The sequence below is a fragment of the Triturus cristatus genome, chromosome 4_2 (genome assembly GCF_964204655.1).
Source record: "Triturus cristatus chromosome 4_2, aTriCri1.1, whole genome shotgun sequence".
Classification (NCBI taxonomy): domain Eukaryota; kingdom Metazoa; phylum Chordata; class Amphibia; order Caudata; family Salamandridae; genus Triturus; species Triturus cristatus.
The window spans coordinates 305,704,266-305,723,235 of NC_140586.1; the positions used below are offsets into that span (position 1 = coordinate 305,704,266).

At 47.2% G+C, this 18,970-nt stretch overlaps 1 protein-coding gene across 4 annotated transcripts in view; it reads left to right on the plus strand.

Moving 5' to 3' along the window:
* Positions 1–18,970, plus strand: part of RASAL2 (RAS protein activator like 2) — an 891,981-nt gene that overhangs the window by 462,512 nt on the left and 410,499 nt on the right. For all 4 annotated transcript variants that reach the window (XM_085601613.1, XM_085601610.1, XM_085601612.1 and 1 more), the window contains exon 2: positions 3,175–3,302. In XM_085601613.1, coding sequence (XP_085457739.1) covers positions 3,175–3,302 — 128 coding nt within the window. The remainder of the gene's footprint in view (positions 1–3,174; positions 3,303–18,970) is intronic.

Consider the following 18,970-nt stretch of genomic DNA (forward strand, 5'->3'; position numbering starts at 1 on the left):
CATAGTCCGCAGCACCTACTTTGTGGTGAGTGAGTCTGCCATAGCCGGACGGAGTCAGTGACCGAAGGGGGGATTTCTGCAGCTCACGGTGATAAGGCCTTCCCCAGACAGAATGTGCTCATATTCCACAGCAGAATCACATAATTTGCAGAGACAGAACAAGGACATCCCTCTTTCTGCGATTGTTAGTCCCTGGACAGCCGAGCCTCCGTGCTCATGCCCAGTCAATATCCTTGCAGCGCATTAAATGAAAAGGAAATGCTTCACTGATTATTCAGCAAAAGGTACTTCACAGAAAGTAATATGAAGCAGTTGAATGTTAAAACCAGATTGCTGCTGACAAACTTTAGGAATACAAGGAAGCAATTTTCATTGTATGATAAAATGTTGTTACATTCTCTAAGCGCTAGTTTCCGAGTAAATATGTCACCCTGTCCAACGTGGTATTGTACATGTTAGCTTGTAGTTCTATCCAGTATGATTAAGAATAGTTGTGCTACTGCGGTACCAGTAATAGCAGTTTTTGTTGTTCGTTTTAGTTCTATATTTCCCAGAGCATTCCCATGGTGTGCCAAACTTCTATAAGGCTTCTTAAGTCCCACAACGGGAGTATTGACCGAGCTGTTCTTAAGACCTTCTGGCTTAAACTTCAGTGGCAACATAAAACACGTAGTAGTGCTAAAGCAATGACCCTTGCAATTACATCAGCGGTCAATTCTACTCTGGCACGTGCGCACTGTCGTTCCCATATGCTCTGGCACTCATCAATAAACTCACTCACACCTGCACTCATAAACCACTGGTATACTTACACCACAAACCTCACTCACACCTCACTGCCACTTGCACCAGTAACCTTCCTCGCTCCTGCAATGGAAGTTGCAAAGTCATCTCATTTGCACCTCCCTCACGCAACTGTAACTTGCACCCATAAGCTCACTCTCACCCCGCTACACCTTCACTGTCACTCGTACCAGTACCTGTACTGGCACTTTAACTCTCACAGGCATCCACACTTAGGCTGGCATCAGCAATCCCTCTCACAGCAGCACTGACATCTGCTCTGGCTCTAGCATTCAGCCCTGCACTCCTACTTGCACTCACAGCTATTCTGACACTTGCACGAGTAACATCTGGTCACTACTAGATAATTTTAATAAAATTAATTGGTGGTTTCATGCAGCGTCTCAATCTCTTGCAGCCACACTCACTGCAGAGTAATGGAGGATGGCGATTCCTAATCCTCTAAGTGCAGAAATCTCTCTATTTAGACTCCTGGTAAATAATGGTGAACTTTTATACTGCTGGAGTATAAAGTGGTGAGGAAAAGTAGTTGTTTTATTCTGATTGCAAAGTGGATGCATAAACGAGAATAGAAGAATTGAGGCAGATGTGTGTGTGGGGGGGGGGGGTTTACAATTGAGAACAGAGCATGTGACAAAGCAGGAGCACGTGGGAACCTTTAATTCCACCGACTACCATTTTTTTCCCCACTAGTTTTATATAGCGCAAACTTGACCTGAAAGTATCAGAGCGCATTACATGAGCACAAGTTGTGTGTCAGACGGACACATTCATTTTTTGTTAGGCATGGGAAGATTAAATGATTTGTCCTGAATCACAAATTGTTGAGCGTCCCTGCCGAGATTCCAACCCGGTTCCCCAGCTTCGAGGTCGACCGCTCTAGCTGTTAGGCCACGTCCTCTCCCCTCTACCATTGTCTTGCAATTTAATTTCTGAAGTGCAACGTCCGAGTAAAACCAGCTCTGCCAAATGCCACGCGTCAGTTGTTACAGTGCTGAGCTCTGCATTGCAGAGCTGGCTCAGGCTCCTTGCTATGCCCTCACTCACATCCTAGTGTCCCTCCATTTCTGGTGCTTTGCAGCCGTTTTAAGATCTTAGTAGAGTTTCTCGTTAATCAAATTGGTGTAATTTTCGATATTTATATGTTTCCCTGGTGTTCATTGCTTGATTTTGTTGGTGGTCATAGTCGTTGATTGTCAATCATAATTATACTGAAATTATGAATATGTCACACATAAGCAATCTGAATCCATGCCAGCAAACCTTTGGGGTCCGGGGTAGAATTGCTGAACCCTTTAAAAAAAAAAATAACTTTGAGCCAACTTTCGTAGCCTTCTGGCCTCATTGGGCACACGTTACGTACCCATGTGACGCCACAGTGACGCCACAATGCTGAAAGAATTCTGAGCCAATCTTCGCCATGGTTACGTGTGTGCTCTTTGGCGGCAGAGCCTCTGAACATTCTTAGTTGCATTTCTTCATGCGTCGCGTCCACCCTCCAGATGGCGGTGTTTCACGCTCTTCAGAAATGCCTGTGTAGAGACACAATTGAAGGTGACTGAAAAACTAAGCAGAATAAGCACGCTGAGCGCTGCTGTTGTTGAGGCTGGTCAGACCTCTTGAACTGGAATGTGATTTGGCGCCCTTGGTCTGTCAGGATGTGTATGTTTTTTGGTGTGCGCGTGAAATAACAGCATGTGGAGTATGTTGTGCATTTCTTGGTTGGTCACACTGCCCTGTCTCTGAATTGTGTGTCGTGTGTTGTTCCCCCCTCAGTTGTCTCCAAGCCCCCCTCCGCGTCTCTGTTATTTGCATCAGAGAAACTGGCAGGATGGAAATGTTACCTGGTCCTCCAGGTTATTTGTGGGACACCCCAAGGGGACCCTGCTATAACTTGGGATCCTATGTTTTCAAAGGCTGTCGATGGGTCCTCACCATCTCTTGACGAGGAAATGAACATGCCTCAAATGAATAATGACACTAGGTGCTGCATGCGCATACGCTTGTCATTGGTGAAAATGAACGATTGATTATTTAACATGTTTAACTACCCTCAGTCAAACTCTGGCAACCAATTGCCATAGCAGACTAAATCCTAATATTGTTGCTGGACTGTGTTGGAAAAGTTCCACCAAACCGTACAGAAACAAGTAGAACTCTTGAACAAAGTCACCAAAGTGAAAATGGGCTAGGTTTGGGGCACGGGTTGTGCGTGTGTGTGTGTGTGTGTGTGTGTGTGTGTGTGTGTGTGTGTGTGTGTATGGCGTATGCTAGTCCAGTGTAATCTCTCACTGTTCAGTGTTTTGCATGATAGAGAGTGGATTTGAGGTACACATCATTTATTGTGGGTCTTTGTGTTTCATTCTGCAGATGTTAAGGGGCCACCAACTCACAGGCTGTCCTGCGGCCAGTCCCCTTACACCGAGACGACGACCTGGGAGAGGAAGTACTGCATTTTGACGGACAGCCAGCTGGTGCTACTCAATCGGGAGGATGAGGTGAGTTTTACCACAGGAATACCTTACGCTTATGGGATCTATTCATTATTGGTGTAAACTCTGGAATATACCCTTTCAGGTCAAGTGGCCTTCTGAAGGGGCTGTAAGTTTTACACTTCAATCCTCTGTTAGGAGAGCCCTTTCAAACGTTTTATAAATTTGGAAAGTGTTTTTTTACAGTCACATGGCTAAAAAAAAGCTTCCTTAAATAGTGGTGTATTACTCAAACCTTCAGTGCAATTTTGTTGAAGACCTGAGGTTAACGGAAGAAATTTAGAAGGTCTTACTTTTCGCCATCTATTGGTGAGCTGAGGCACTGGAGACATTTTTCTGTTTCTTTGTGGAAGGTTTCAATCATGCATGTGGCAAGATTCAGATTATTTTAAGCATCATTACAGCAGGTATGGGATCCTGCTAGCAAGTCCATCTGCTCTTTTTGAATCTATTGTATTGTAGAGTAGCATTTATGTTGTGCGTCAATTTCCAAACATGGTCCTACAGTGCTGTCTGTTGTGGTCAGTAAGTGGCTATCCAGTTTGTTGTGGTATGGTTGGTTGAGTATGGGTTTTCTGGAGAAGCCTGTGTATTGCTAATCATTTATGAGGTTTGGGGTGTGCGTCTGTTGAGCTGCAACTGGTTTGAAGTGGCATTTGCGCCTAGGGGTAATGCTGGAGAGAGTGATAATAAAATTGCCGTTCGGAATGCCAAAGAAGGGAGAATACTGCGTGTGGGGGGACTTTATAGCTTATTAGAATGTTACTGATGTTCTATATTCTTCAATTGTTGCTGCTGTGAGCTGGCAATAAAGGGAATTTGCATAATCATAGCCTCAGTATCCTTATTAAAATCCAGATTTTCTGCCCACCAGGCTGTGAAAAATCTAAATTGCCGTGGCATACACGTACCAGTCCATTTTGTAAGCTGAGCTTGAAAGATAATCTTTTGGGAAATAGCCATGAATTTGATTTCTGGGATTCTAGATGATTGTTGATCTTCCTTATTCGCACAGGGAATCCCAAATCTTTAACTGTACGGGAAACAAACTCGGCAATGTGAGATAATCAGCAGGGTGCAAATCTAGATAGACCGAGTTTAGTCTGAAGGAATATGGGCTCAGAGCTTTGGATCACCCAGTTCATGGAACAAGGTACCTTAAAACTTGTATACCTTGCGATTTGAAGCCTCTGAAAATGTTCGTACGGCAAGAATGTTGCTTAAATGTTGATAGGGCGCCTCGTATTCAAGAGTTATCCGTTAGTTTTTTTTTGTGCGGGTTCTTAGTTAAATTTGACTTGCAACTTCTTCAGAAGGACTAGCAAATCTTTTTGCCAAAATGATCAGTGTCCATTGTTTTTGTTTTTTGTCTCTGTGTCCACTCACTAGTTTCTTTCTTTGCCTAATTTCTTTTTCCTCCTTCTCTTTATTCCTGATTTCCTTTTTATTTTCTTAACACTTTTCTTAAAAGAGTACCTTTTGTTCCTTCCCAGCATTCGTATTCCAAGTTGTTCTTCACATCTTGCACATTGGGCTCTCTTTTTTAGGTTTTGCCTGAACAGTGCATGCGGCCATTGATAAACAAAGTAGGAGCTTAGAGCCTGTCCCTTCATTGGTTGTCTTTCATGTTGCTCTCATTTCCTTGCTTCCTATTGGTCAGTGGCTTGCAGGGCTTCCTACTTCCTCCTGGGCTTCTGTTCCTGCAATGGAGCATGGACCAACCACAGTTTCCCATCTGTGCCCAATGTCCTTCCACTGGCAGTGGGCTACGAGTCCCAAAGGTACTTTTTCGTAGTTTTAATCTAGCACTCTATAAGAGTGCATGTATTTTCACTCCCGGCCCTCCCTTCCCCTCCTGCATCCTTCTGGAGATCATGTTGAGCAAAGAATGCAGCATGTTTTATGCATGCTTTATTTTTTTGGGAAACAGATTTTATTTGTCAAAATAACACATATAACGCAGACCTCTGAATCCCAGAGACAGCTGCAGAATGTAAGATACAAAAATTGACTTTGACCGTTTTGCATATTTAAGAACAGGAGAACGTGAAAGGCAATACAAATAAAATCAATCCCTGCAAATAACCAATAACCAACATCTCCCCCACCCTCCCCACCCCCGAGCACACCGTCTCCTTATGCCGGAACAACATATCACTGAACCAGACTGCAATTAATCTACACAAGATCGTCCATGATACCATTTCCTGCTGAGGAATTGCGAGCAACACATAAGGAAGTGCAGGGAACGGGAGAGGCCAACAGGTTACTCTGGGTCTCGGACCTTACCCCCGCCCTCCCCACACGGCGGTTCCAGCTCCAGGCCTCGAAAATCCGCCCAGCGCCTCCAGATCTTATGGTGCTTCCAAGGGGCATCCTCTAGCTTCAAATATGGGGATCTCGAGGCCCATACAAAAGTCCAGACCATTTTTCCAAATTGAACCTGAGGGGGCAACCACGCCTTTCAGGCTCTAGCTATATCCCTCTTCACTAAAGTAAAGCCTAGGAGCATGAGATGTCGCTTATAGATGTTGCCCCTGATCCCTTCCATCACATGAAGGAGGACAAGCTTCGGTGAATTAGGGAGCTCCCACCCCAGTACTTCAGAAAGACAGGCCAGAACCCCCCTACAGAATCGTGCTAGCGCTGTGCAGTGCCATATAGTGTGTAGCAAGGTCCCCTCTTTGTGCCCACAACGGAGACACACTGGGGAAGCCACCAAGCCCGCCCTCCAGAGCCTAACCCTGGTAAAATAAACCCGGTGGATGTATTAAAATTGAATAAGCCGCAGGCTCACCGCAATAGCCGCCCCTCGCGGGGAAGCCAAAACTTCTGTCCAGTCTTCTTCCTCCATCTGACCCACATCTCCCTCCCAGGCCTCCCTCAAACGCTGCAATGAGGGGGAACAGTGCGTAACCAGGGACTGATACATTTTAGAGATCTTATGCTCTAGGAGATCCCTCATAAATACCTTAGCCTCTACCAGGCTGAACTCCGGCAGCAAGTCTAGACCCTCCAAGCTGGGGGAGATAGCATACCTAAATTGCAAATATTTAAAGAATTGAGTCTTTGGCATCTGGAAATCCTTCTGGATGTCTTGAAAGAATTATAAAATAGTGCCCCGCAGGATGTCCCCCAGAGTAGATATCTCAATGTTGTCCCAATCGCGAAACCCGGAGAGACTCAACAATTGCGGAAAGCAGCCGTTCTATCATAATGGGGTCTCCTGAGTCAATCTATTCCACCAGCCCATCCTCCGCAATGCCTGCCTCCAAAGCTGAAAAACAATCCGCGTGGCAGATGGTAGGTGACGCCTCAATAGAGCAGAATAAAGAATAGTGTGTAGGGACTGGTCACCCATGCAGCGCTGCTCCCCAGTGTATGCTGGGTCTGCCCTGTCTCCATACCATCACTCATTTAAGAAAAGTAGATGCGATGCAACATAATAAGACCAAATATCGGAGGTTGCCAGCCCCCCGCAATACGTAGATAGGAAGCCCGTCCGAACCGCCACCATCCCAAAGGAACTGTCCTAGGGCAGAATTCACCTGACGGAACAACCGTGGGGGAATCGGATAGGGATGATTTTGTAATGGATACAGTAGTTGCGGAAGTGACACCACCTTAAAAAAAGCTGACCGGCCGTAGATGCACAGAGGCATGTGGGGCCAGGTCTTAATATCCTCACGCACACGCTCCCATACCGGTGCAAGATTTCGCTCCCAAGCCGTGGTGGGAGAATCGGACAAATACACCCCCCAAATATTTCATGCCCCATACACCACCTGCACCGACGATGCCCAAGAACCGAGCTCGCCCAACCTCCCAACACCCACAGGGTGGACTTCCGAGGGTTCATATATAGACCCGACGTTTCCCCAAAGATCTGCATGATACGCAACAACCGGGGGCCCGTTCGTTCCAGGTTGGTAAGGAAAAACAAGACATCGTCCGCTTAAAGGGCGATGCGATCGGACAGTCCGTGCGCCCATTCAAAACCAGACACTTGAGCGTCCATTTGCACCCAAGCAGCCAAGGGTTCCATTGCTAGAGCAAAAAGATATGGGGATAACGGACACCCCTGCCTGGTGCCCCGCCCAATAGAGAATGCAGAAGAAACGAAGTCCGCAACTCGCACCAATGCCGTCAAGTCAGTGTATAACAGGGTGAGGTAGAACAGGAAACGCGGTCCGAAGATCAGCTGCCGCAGGAGCGCAAATAAATAGACCCAACTCAAGGAATCAAACACCCTGTCCATATCCGCCAACAGAAGCGCTGCCCGTTCCCCCAGTCCCTGGACCGCCGCGTATGCCTGCTTTTTCAGCCCAGCACGTTGTGTTTTTTTTTGTGGCAGATGCCTTTTCCAGTGAACTGTGTACCTTTCTTGAGGATTTGTGTACAGTCAAAACCAACAACAGTCGATAACTACCCACTCCAGTTACGTGTGGCTTATTCAGTCTAAAATCGTGTCCATGAATTCCATTTGTTTTTTATTATAGTTGTTTTGTAAGCGCTGGCATGTTACCTGCGCGTTTCTTTATAGCCCTATCTACTGTTTTGCGTTTGTAGGAGAAGCCAGAAAAAGTCAATGCTGCCATCTAGTGGTTTCCATGGAAAACAGATTTACGAAGTTGCATTTCTTTTAAATGGTACAACTGGAATGTAGTTGGTGCCAGGAGAAATTGTTGAAAGAACAGTGGAGGAGGGGGTGGGGGTGATGTAGAAAAAAAAAAAAAAAGAAGAACTTACCTTATCACCACCACATCTCTCCTCTGCATCAGGACTCTGCTGGCTCCGAACAGGAACCAGGACCCCCCAGGCTCCCCTGACCAATCACAACGCTGCAAGGCAGCGTTCTGATTGGTCTCAGCACTGTGGTTTGTCGCTCACATGGGCACTGGGAGGCTGGGCATGTTCTCCACACAGGCTGTAATTCAGGTTGTATGGAGAAGATGCGAAGTGCGCATGACTGTTTAGGCTAGCCCCAGAGGGCCGGGCAAACAGTCATTGCGCACTCGGAGTAGGCAAACCACTCCTCCCCTGCCCTGCTCTAAGAGCAGAGCAGCCCTGTCTGCAAAGCAGCACGGAAACATAAAATGATAACTTAACTTTGTTATTATCATTTTATGTTTCCTTTATTTACACTGCTTAAAAGCAGTGGGGCAATGCTTCTCCACCTTAGCGGAGGAGCCGCCACTGCAAAAGAAGCTTCCTAACTGCCTTACCTATCACATTTCATGAGGAGAATGTGTAGTCGACGCTGAGCACCTTTATTGATAACCCTGGCGCTGTGCCCAGTGCCACTTTGCAGCGTGCATGTGTTTTTTCTTTTCTTTCCTAGTTTGTAGTTATGCAGCATAACAGTGACCGCGCTGTTGTGCAACATGGCTGTAAGTAAAGAAAATAATAGCGCTACAACGCGGTCAACATCATAGCGCTTTTTTCCTTTACTTTAAGCCATGTTGCACAGCAGTCTGCACTGCTGTTCTACAGGTCTAAAAAATATTTTAAAAGCTAAACGATTTCGCATGGGCAAAACCTATTGGCTTTACCACTGCTTGTTTGCGCTTTCAGTACAATGTCTTTTTGCCCCTCTCTTCCTCTTTCCCAATAATTCCCACATTGTTGTTGTTTTAGTTGACTTCTCTTGCCTTACCTTGATTCATTCGTCCCCTCTTCTCTTCCTCCCCTTAACTCACCCCTCCTTCTTCCCAGAAATAGTGAGTTGGAGGATTTCACCTCTTTGAAATGCCAAATGCGTGGGTTCTGTTTTCATCCTCTCTATCAGAAATGTCTACCGTTTATATGTCCTCATGCCCCACTCGTCAGCCATGGATTGTATTTCCCCACGGTTCTAAGGTTTTTCGGTGACTGTATTCCATTAATTGCTGTCCCAAAAAAATCCATTCATCATATTTTGCTGCGAACAGGAAGTCTTACATGAGTGAAAACTGACCCCATAACCAATTACTCTTTTGCAGATCACACCCTAATCTTGCTCTGCTTGTCAACAACTCTCACTCCCCTTCAAGTCTTTTCCCAGTCCATGGACATTTTCTTCTTCTGGTTTCAGGCCAAAGAACAGGTTGAGAACAATGATCCGGAATTGAAATTAAAATCAGAACAAATGCTCCTGGCCTCCTTCTCTGCTGTGACTGCTCATGCCCTCTAATGTTGTTGAAACCCTTGGTTCCTGATTCATTGTCACTCTCCCCCGTGGATCCCAGGTCAATCATATAAGCCTGGTCTGCTTCTCGCACTTTCTTCAAAGGTCCTTCATTACCTGTCCTTTGCTGACAGAGCTGTTGTGGTCAATGCCATCATGTCCTCTAGACTTCAGTGTAGCAACAGCCTCGACCTTGCCCACGTGACCTCCAATCCAGAATGCAGCCGCATCTTCTGCCCTAGGCAAGATCAAAGCTGAGATGATGTGGCAAAGATTGGCAAACCCAAGAAATGCTGACTGCCCATTTTTTGTGACATGGAGTGAAACAATTGAACATGTTTTGTTTGGTTGCCCTAGATATCGTGGCATAAGAAATAAGTGGATTGGGCTGCTCTGCCGAAACCTTGGTGTTAAAGATTTTAGGGAAGCATTTAGAATGATTAAATCCCATAATAGGAAGTTTGTGGTTTGTACAGTTTCACGGTTCTTTATAGTCATCTGGAGGATCAGACAACGAGCACTTTAAAGATCTTGTAATGTGTATATATTGTTGCCAGCTACCTCATGCATCCCTGGGATTTTATATATTGTTTTATTTTTATGCAATTATTATGATGTATTTATCTTATTTTAATCAAAAATCTTATCTATTGTTTCTTCCCTTTTAATGATACTACATGATTGTACTTTTCTGTGTCCTTTGATGGCAAGTATTTGCCAAATAAAGTTGTTTTGATGATGACCAAGATCATGCAGCACCTGAACAGCACAGGGCGCCTGCCTCCAGGATGCAGGAACTCTAAGCATTCGGTGCTGTCCCTGTTTACAAATCCCAGACTCGCTGCTGCGCTCTTCTTGGCTCCCGCAGATGCAAAAAGGAGGAAGGGATGCGATGCAAATTGGAACTGGAAGTGGAAGCGAAGTAGGGGTGCCTTACCACCAACGTCCATCCTGTGTACACAGAGGATAACAAATGCCCGTGCGAATTATTCGCATTAGGATTTATTGTATAGGAATTTACCACATGGATATCCTGAAATTCCAGGTGGCTCAAGTCCTCATGTGCCAACATTGGACCTTCCACCCAATGCCCTCTACACAGCTCAAGTCTGATGACCTAAATTTGCATCACCGGCCTCATGGTACCTCGGTAGGGGCAAAAAAACACAGATCCCCTTTCAGTGTAGGAAATAAGTGTGTTATTTCATCGGCTCAAAACATCAGGCCACCTGTTAAGCAATGACAAAAAGGCTTCTTGCAGGAGCACATTGCGCTTGCTGGCCGTGCACTATGCTGATTGCCACTGGAGAAGCATGTCAGATTGTTGGTGGCATGCGCTGTACATAAGTCTTAGGCAATGTTAGACCTCCATCATTTCTCAGATTTACTTGTCCGCAACAAAACCCTAAGGAGCTAAGACATGAGAGAAAAACAAAAAATCCCTATGGCGCCCACTTGCTCGTTTACAGGCGCTACCCCGTCTTTATGGAATTCCCTTCCAGAAAACATTAGATGTCTAAATACCTGCCCCAATTTTGTAAAAAAAAACTGATTACATATTTTCAAATGGTATCTGGCTATGTAATTCTTACTAATTTACTCCTAACATCTTGTACTTTTCCACCCACCCTACTATTTTCGCCACTTATTCACTTCCATTCTGTTCGTTCGGTTCCTTCACCTCACACCCTTTATACTCTCCTCTCATCCCTTATTGCTTAATCTTTCCTCTGGTTTTACCCACCTGCTGTTAATGTGTCTCATCTGTTTTCCCTTTCTCTTGTCTCCACCTCCCCTTCTGTCACTTAGCCTTCCACCCCCTCCTTTAAATCATGTGTGACAGACTACTTTTAAATTACTCGTTCAAGCAAATAGTTTGCTCTTAAATATTATGTTATTTGGTTCTTTATAACAAGATTTCTTTCTCTTCAGTGATTGTGAAGCTCGCTGGGTCCTAAATTGCTTTAAAGTTGTGCTGTAGAAAAATGTAAATAAATGTCTACTTAACGTTCCAACTTGTTCAGTTCGATCGTAGCTCATAACACCCCTTGTTTTTCATTACTGGCAACCACTCACACCTGGGCCATATGGCCAGGTACTGCCTAGACCCCCTCCTCCCTTATCAATACTAAGACTGTAACACGTTTACCATGAGGACATTTTTTGGATTAGGGAGTCGTTAAACCCCCGGCCGTATTTATTAACATAAAATTAAATCAACCGTTTTATATACATTATGTTCGAGGCATATGAGCTGCAGATTACACACTTTTGCATAGATCGCCATCTGGTGTTGGGCCCGGATGTTTTTGCACCGAAAAAGAAACCGGCCCCCACCTCAACACCGAGCTCCGCACCGAAGCCCACGGGGTCAAAACCCAGCTCTTCGGTACCGACGCCATCTTCAGTACTGACCAAACCACACAAGGCCACCGGCACCGACATTCCAAGCCGAAGCCCATCTCGGCGCCGACCAAGAGACCGGAGGGTCCCAAGCTGGGTTCTAAATATCAAACCGGCACAGAAAAACCTAAAAAGTCATCGGCCCCGACGCCTTTGGCGCCGACGGACCAGATGACCTCACCAGAGCTATTTACACCGGATCCCTTGCAAAAAACTCACCAAGGATCCAAAAACTGGACATTTGACACTCTCTACCAAAAAGAGACGTTTGGAGAAGCCTGCTCTGCCTCCACCTCCAAAGAGGAAGGACTCTGCTACCTCTCTGTTCAGAATACCTTCCCCTCCCCCTCCTCCTTCCCCACTTCCACCCCCTCCGCCCTCTCCACCCCCACCTCATCGTTCTCCTACCCCGTCTCCAGACGATGATGATCAGGGAGACCCATATGATGATACAGGGGATGTGCCACAGGACCCCACCCCTACAGGATCCCCAGATCCATGGGACGATTACAATATTCCAGATATCCCCAACGTCCCACAAGACGATATTTACCCTTCTAGGCCATCTCCACCAGAAGATTCATTAGGGTTCAACCATCTTCTGCAAAGGGCAGCACATTATCACGGGGTGGACTTGCATACCGACCCCGTGGAGGAAGATTTCCTCCTAGACACATTCGATACTTCACATAGGTCCACCTCCATACTGCCCATGCTCAAAGGGGTGGGAAAGCATGCGGCAGAAGTTTTTAAGGACCCAGTTAGAGCCAGGGTCATTAACCCATGTATTGAAAAAAATACAAACCTGCTCCCTCAGATCCCTCTTACATCAGAGGACCAGCGCCACTAGATTCCTTAATAGTATCTACGGCACGTAAAAGGGCCAATTCACAAGCGTCAGGTGATGCACCACCACCTGACAAGGAATCAAAACTGCTAGATGCATCAGGCAAACGCACAGCATCCCAGGCGGCCAACATATGGCGTATAGCAAACACTCAGGCACTGCTGGCCAGATATGACAGGGCTCATTATGACGAATTGGAAAGCATAATGCACCACCTTCCTGAAAAATATAAAGCTAGGGCCAACGAGTTAATTCAAGAGGGTAAAACAATCACGAATACCTCCATACGTTGTGCCCTAGATGCAGCAGACATAGCCTCCAGGGCCATCAACACCAGCGTCCTTCTCCGTCGCCATGCTTGGCTAAGGGTATCTGGTTTTAAACCAGAAGTACAAGCCTCCATCCTTAACCAACCCTTTGACCAGGAACATCTATTCGGGCCAAAGGTGGATGAGGCCTTAGAAAAGATGAAAAAGGACACGGATACCGCAAAATCCATGGGGGCCTTACAGTCTCACCCGCCCAGACGCTCCTTTCGCCGCTCCTCCTTTCGGAGTACATCCAGAGGCTACTCCTCAGACACAGCGTCCACGTCATACAAATCCCCCTACTCAGACTACCTTTACAAAAGGTTACCAAAGAGGCGGCTACAGGGGTAACAACAATAAGGGCAGAGGCAAAACAAACAACACCCGTTCTGCCACATCTCCTACCCAATGACTTCCCCCCCCCCCCCCCCCCCCCGCTCCCCCCAGACCATTCAACTCCGGTCGGGGGCAGACTCCAAAATTTCCTTCATGTCTGGGAGACCACCACCTCAGACAAATGAGTGACCCAAATAATTCGGTCAGGCTACTGCCTAGAACTAACATCTACCCCCCCCCAAACATTCCACCCAGGCAACACACAATGTCACAAGAACATTCAACATTACTAAAGCAGGAGGTAATCTCCCTCCTACAAAAACAGGCAATAGAACACGTTCCTGTCAATCAACAAAATATGGGGGTCTACTCCCTATATTTTCTCATACCAAAAAGGGACGAGACTCTACGAACTTTCTAGATCTCCAGCCCCTAAACACATACATACACTCAGACCATTTTCACATGGTAACGCTTCAGCAGGTACTTCCGCTCCTCTCCCAGAACGACTTCCTCACCACAATGGACTTGAAAGACACATACTTCCACATTCCAGTACACCATGCTCACAGAAAGTACCTCAGATTTGTAGTGGACGGACAACACTACCAAGTGCTACCGTTCGGAGTCACAACAGCACCACGGGTATTCACCAAGTGCCTGGCGGTGGTGGCGGCACACTTGAGAAGACAGCACATTCACGTCTTCCCATACCTAGACGATTGGCTGATAAAAGCCACTTCATACAATCAGTGTGTACGCCACACCGCCACCACAATCGAACTACTTCACCAACTAGGCTTCACGGTGAACCACCAAAAGTCCCAGCTATAACCATCCCACATAAAACAATACCTCGGTGCCACCATAGACACCTCAAAAGCAATAGCCTACACCAATCCGGCCAGGATTGCAAGCATTCAGGCTTTGCGACAAAAATTCATACCTCAACACTCCCTTCCAGCACGAGTGTTCATGCAACTAATAGGGATGATGGCCTCTTGCATTTTCATAGTGCCCCATGCAAGACTCCAGATGCCTCCTCTCCAAGAGTGCTTAGCGCGACAATGGAACCAGGCCCAAGGTCAACTGACAGCTCTGGTGTTGGTAGACGGTCGCACCCAACGCTCTCTGCAGTGGTGGAACACCACAAACCTTTCCAAAGGTCGACCGTTCCTGCACCCGGTTCCCCAGATAATACTAACAACAGACGCATCGCTCTCCGGCTGGGGAGCTCACCTATTACACCTCACCGTGCAGGGCACATGGACGCCTCAACAAAAGTTACTCCATATCAACCATCTGGAGTTACTAGCAATCTTTTTAGCCCTAAAATCTTTTCAGACACAGATTTCAGGCAAGGCAGTCCTCATTCGCACAGACAACATGACGGCCATGTATTATATACAAAAACAAGGCTGCACACACTCTCCACTGCTCTCTCAATTAGCACAGAGCATATGGAGATGGGCAGTTCCCCACAGACAGACACAACATGTCCACGAGTGGGAACTTCACCCACAGATTCTTCATCCGTTCTTTCAAATGTGGGGGCATCCACAGATGGACCTCTTCGCCACCCACGAAAACACAAAATGCCCAAGCTTCGCCGCCAGATACCCACACCCATTGTCCAAAGGAAATGCAATATGGATGAACTGGTCAGGCAAATTTGCGAACGCTTTTCCGCCTCTCCCACTCATTCCATTAGTGGTGCGCAGACTACAACAACACTCCCTCACACTAATCCTAGTAGCTCCAACGTGGGCCAGACAACCGTGGTACACCACGCTGCTGGAACTTTCTGTAGTAACACACCAAAAACTGCACCTCTCACCATGCCTCCTAACCCAGAACCATGGAGAGATCAGACACCCGGACCCAGCTCAGCTCAACCTTGCGATCTGGCTCCTGAAGTCCTAGAATTTGGGTACCTAAATCTTCCCCCTGACTGTATGAACGTCACCAGAGAAGCTAGACGACCTACCACTAGAGCGTGCTACGCTGCAAAGTGGAAACGATTTGTTGTTTATTGCCATAACAACACCATCAATCCCCTGGACGTGTCCATTCAACACATCATAGGCTACTTACTCCACCTACAAAGGTGTAATTTAGCCTATACGTCCATTCGACTACACCTCGCAGCAATTGCAGCTTACTTACAAAACAGGCAACATCTTTCACTCTTTAGAGTACCTGCCATTAAAGCCTTCATGGAAGGCCTAAAAAGAATAATCCCCCCCAGAGTACCACCCTCACCTGTGTGGAACCTAAATATTGTCCTCACAAGGCTAATGGGGCCTCCCTTCGAACCTTTACACAAATGCGAACTGCAATTCCTAACATGGAAAACAGCTTTCCTTGTAGCCATCACTTTCCTTAGAAGGGTCAGTGAGATGCAAGCGCTTACCATACAAGAACCTTTTCTTCAGATGCTCCATAACAAAGTTGTTCTCTGTACCAATCCAAAATTCCTACCTAAAGTCATTTCCCCTTTTCACCTAAACCAATCTGCAGAACTACCAGTATTTTTCTTGCAACCACAGACCGTTGCAGAAAGGGCTCTGCACACACTAGATGTCAAACAAGCCTTACTACTACATCGAGAGAACACAACCTTTCCGAAAGACCAAACAACTGTTTGTCTCTTTCTCTCCACCACACAAGGGCAACCCCATCTCAAAATCAGGGATAGCTAGGTGGATTGTAAAATGCATTCAGATTTGCTACCACAAAGCAAAACGAACACTATCCGTTCCCCCTAAAGCCCATTCTACACGAAAGGTAGGGGCTTCCATGGCTTTTCTAGGGAACATCCCATTAGATGATATCTGCAAAGCAGCTACATGGTCAACACCGTACACTTTCACTAAACACTACTGTGTAGATGTGCAAACTAAACAACAAGCTAGTGTGGGCCAGGCTGTACTCAAAACATTATTTCAAACCACTGCAACAGATACCGGTGGTCGCCGCTAAGGTTGGGAACTGCTATATAGTCTATGCAAAAGTGTGTAATCTGCAGCTCATATGTCTCGAACGGAATATGCTACTTACCAGTATGCATCTGTTCTTGGCATGTAGAGCTGCAGATCTACACACGCCCACCCGGCTACCTGTATCTGTTCCAGTTTATCTTATTTAGATACACACATGGGTTTCTTCACTGTCATTACTACGCTCCATCTTTCCCTGCTGGCGAAAAACAATTTGAGGATGGAGCCGAAGCCCATGCGTAATACCATCCAAAGGAGGAGTCACCGACCTTGTGACTTCCAAAGACTTTCCAAGAGGAAAAACAAACTGCAAACATCCGGGCCCAACACCAGATGGCGATCTATACAAAATTGTGTAGATCTGCAGCTCTACATGCCAAGAACAGATGCATACTGGTAAGTAGCATATTCCTTACAAAATACGCAGAAAACCATTGCATTACATTGATTACCCCCCCAGGTCATCCCCGTACGGCCTTATGCCCGCCCTCTAACTGGAGTGCACATGCGCAGAGGGCCCGTTCACCGTGAGGGTTCTTCTCCCCCCCCCCCCCCCCCCCCAGGTCACCCCCATACGCCCTGTAGATTATCTCCATGAGGGGCCCTTGCAGTTATGCGCCGTTTACTTGCGCCATTGTGCACGTGCGGGGTGGCCAAGCAGCCTACTGGAAACCGTTATTCCCACTCCCCCGCACCCATCCAGCCAACCGGCTGTAACTGCCCCTGGAGTTCTATGAGAGATCACTTGTCCCTCCCCCTTGGGCGACCCCATTCAAGAATGGCGCAGCCATCTAAGGACCTTAAATTTACTGCTCACCAATCATGACATTACCGCCACAGGCCTGCATAGTTGCCCGACTATCAGGCCCACCCCCCCCAAAAGCTCACTGAAAGGTCATGCCCTGTCCCTATACACAACAAACTAGGCCAGAAGATCCTCTATGAAGACTTCATTCCCTAATTTGGACAAATAGGCGCTGTCTTTTTAAGAAGCACAACTCCCCCCAGATGCACCCATGGGCTATAGTCTGCAAGTGTAGAACCCTAGATAGCCTCAACTAATTTGTCAATAAGTCTTTTACCGAGTGAGTCAATGCCCTCACAGACTCACCTCCCCGCTATTGGAATCTCTGCACCATCTGTGACCAGACCAGGGTGTACCCTGGGCATAGACGTGCCAACCAACCCACTTCAGTGATTAGTCTTTCGACCCGCCCCCTTCTACGCCGGCGTACCCAGTCATCCCCCCTCCCCCCCCCCCCCCCCCCAGGTGCGGGCTAATCATGCTAGGGCTGGCTGACGAAGAGGAGATTGACATACCATCTTGGAGCCCCTAAGTGGCCTCAATTGATAACAGCACGATGCGCCCGAGAGACATTTTGCCCCAGACAATGATAATCATTGCTGGTGCAACTGCGCCCATCTCAAGAAGGTTGGTGCTATATTGGAATAATCAACTGACTCTGAAATTGTAACATTTGGAAGACTACACAGGCCCCAAGATCTCCCATAAACATAGCCATGGATTGCGCGAACAACCTACACTGGGTCACTATCTTCTGGGATAGGCTCCGCGTAAGCTTCTCCCCCTACTCCGTAGCATCCCAACACCGCGCAGTGTCCGCTAAGATGGCACCTGCGTGCACAAGCGCTGTAATGGCAGAATACGTTTTCAAGACAGGGGTTTTGAGGTGTTGCATCCGCCCGTTACCCCTGGGTTTGGTCCAGCTGGCAAGACCTACACCTGTAAAACAGCGTACTGCTAAAATACCCCAGCTGACAACAACATATGATTGGCAAAACACACAAGATGATGGACGGAATGTTGCACATTGGCAAAAACATTCACCCCCAGTCACAGATCTGGGTTTAATCCATCGTTATTTTGCTCACCACGCCACCCCAGTTCAGACATGGCCATATGCAAATCAGTCTTGACCCTGTGCCTCAAGGGAACAGCCCAGCCCGAACTGCCAAGCCATGTCTTCCCTGGACCGGAATCAAGCATCCTAGGACCGGTTTCGGGGTTTCACACCTCTTCTGCCAGGATAGCTGGACTCCAGTGGCGTAGTGAGCACGGGACCCCGCAGAGGTACTTTTGAAGGTGTGACAACAAGGCCTGAGACGTACTGATTTGACATCATAAGTGCTGATAATGTACTTGAGTGACCTCACCGAGGCCAGTGCCTCGCAGGACTGACCTCAAAACCTTGGAATAAATTGCTGTGACAAGACGGCGTAGAATGTCTTGATGTGATACAACCTGAAAAAACGTCAATGGTTTGTTCATCCGGCGGCAACAAATTGCCACGGCTAAACATTTCGTACTAAAGGCCTGCCGCTGGCACACTTTAGACTTAAATTAAAATACAGCCTCCTAGCGAGGCTGGTGTCCTTAAGGGCAGGCTGTGGGAGCGGCGAGCAAAGAGGTAGACTTCGCCGCTCCCCAGCCTTTTATTCTCATAGATGATCCAGGCCAGGCCGGTTCTAACCGGCCTAGCGTTAGCGCGACGCGTGTCCCGGAGGTGATTAGATTACAATCACCTCCGGGGCACGCACCGAACCCAGAGGCCAATCGTTGGCGAGGCACGCCTGTCGCAGCACCATGGCATGCG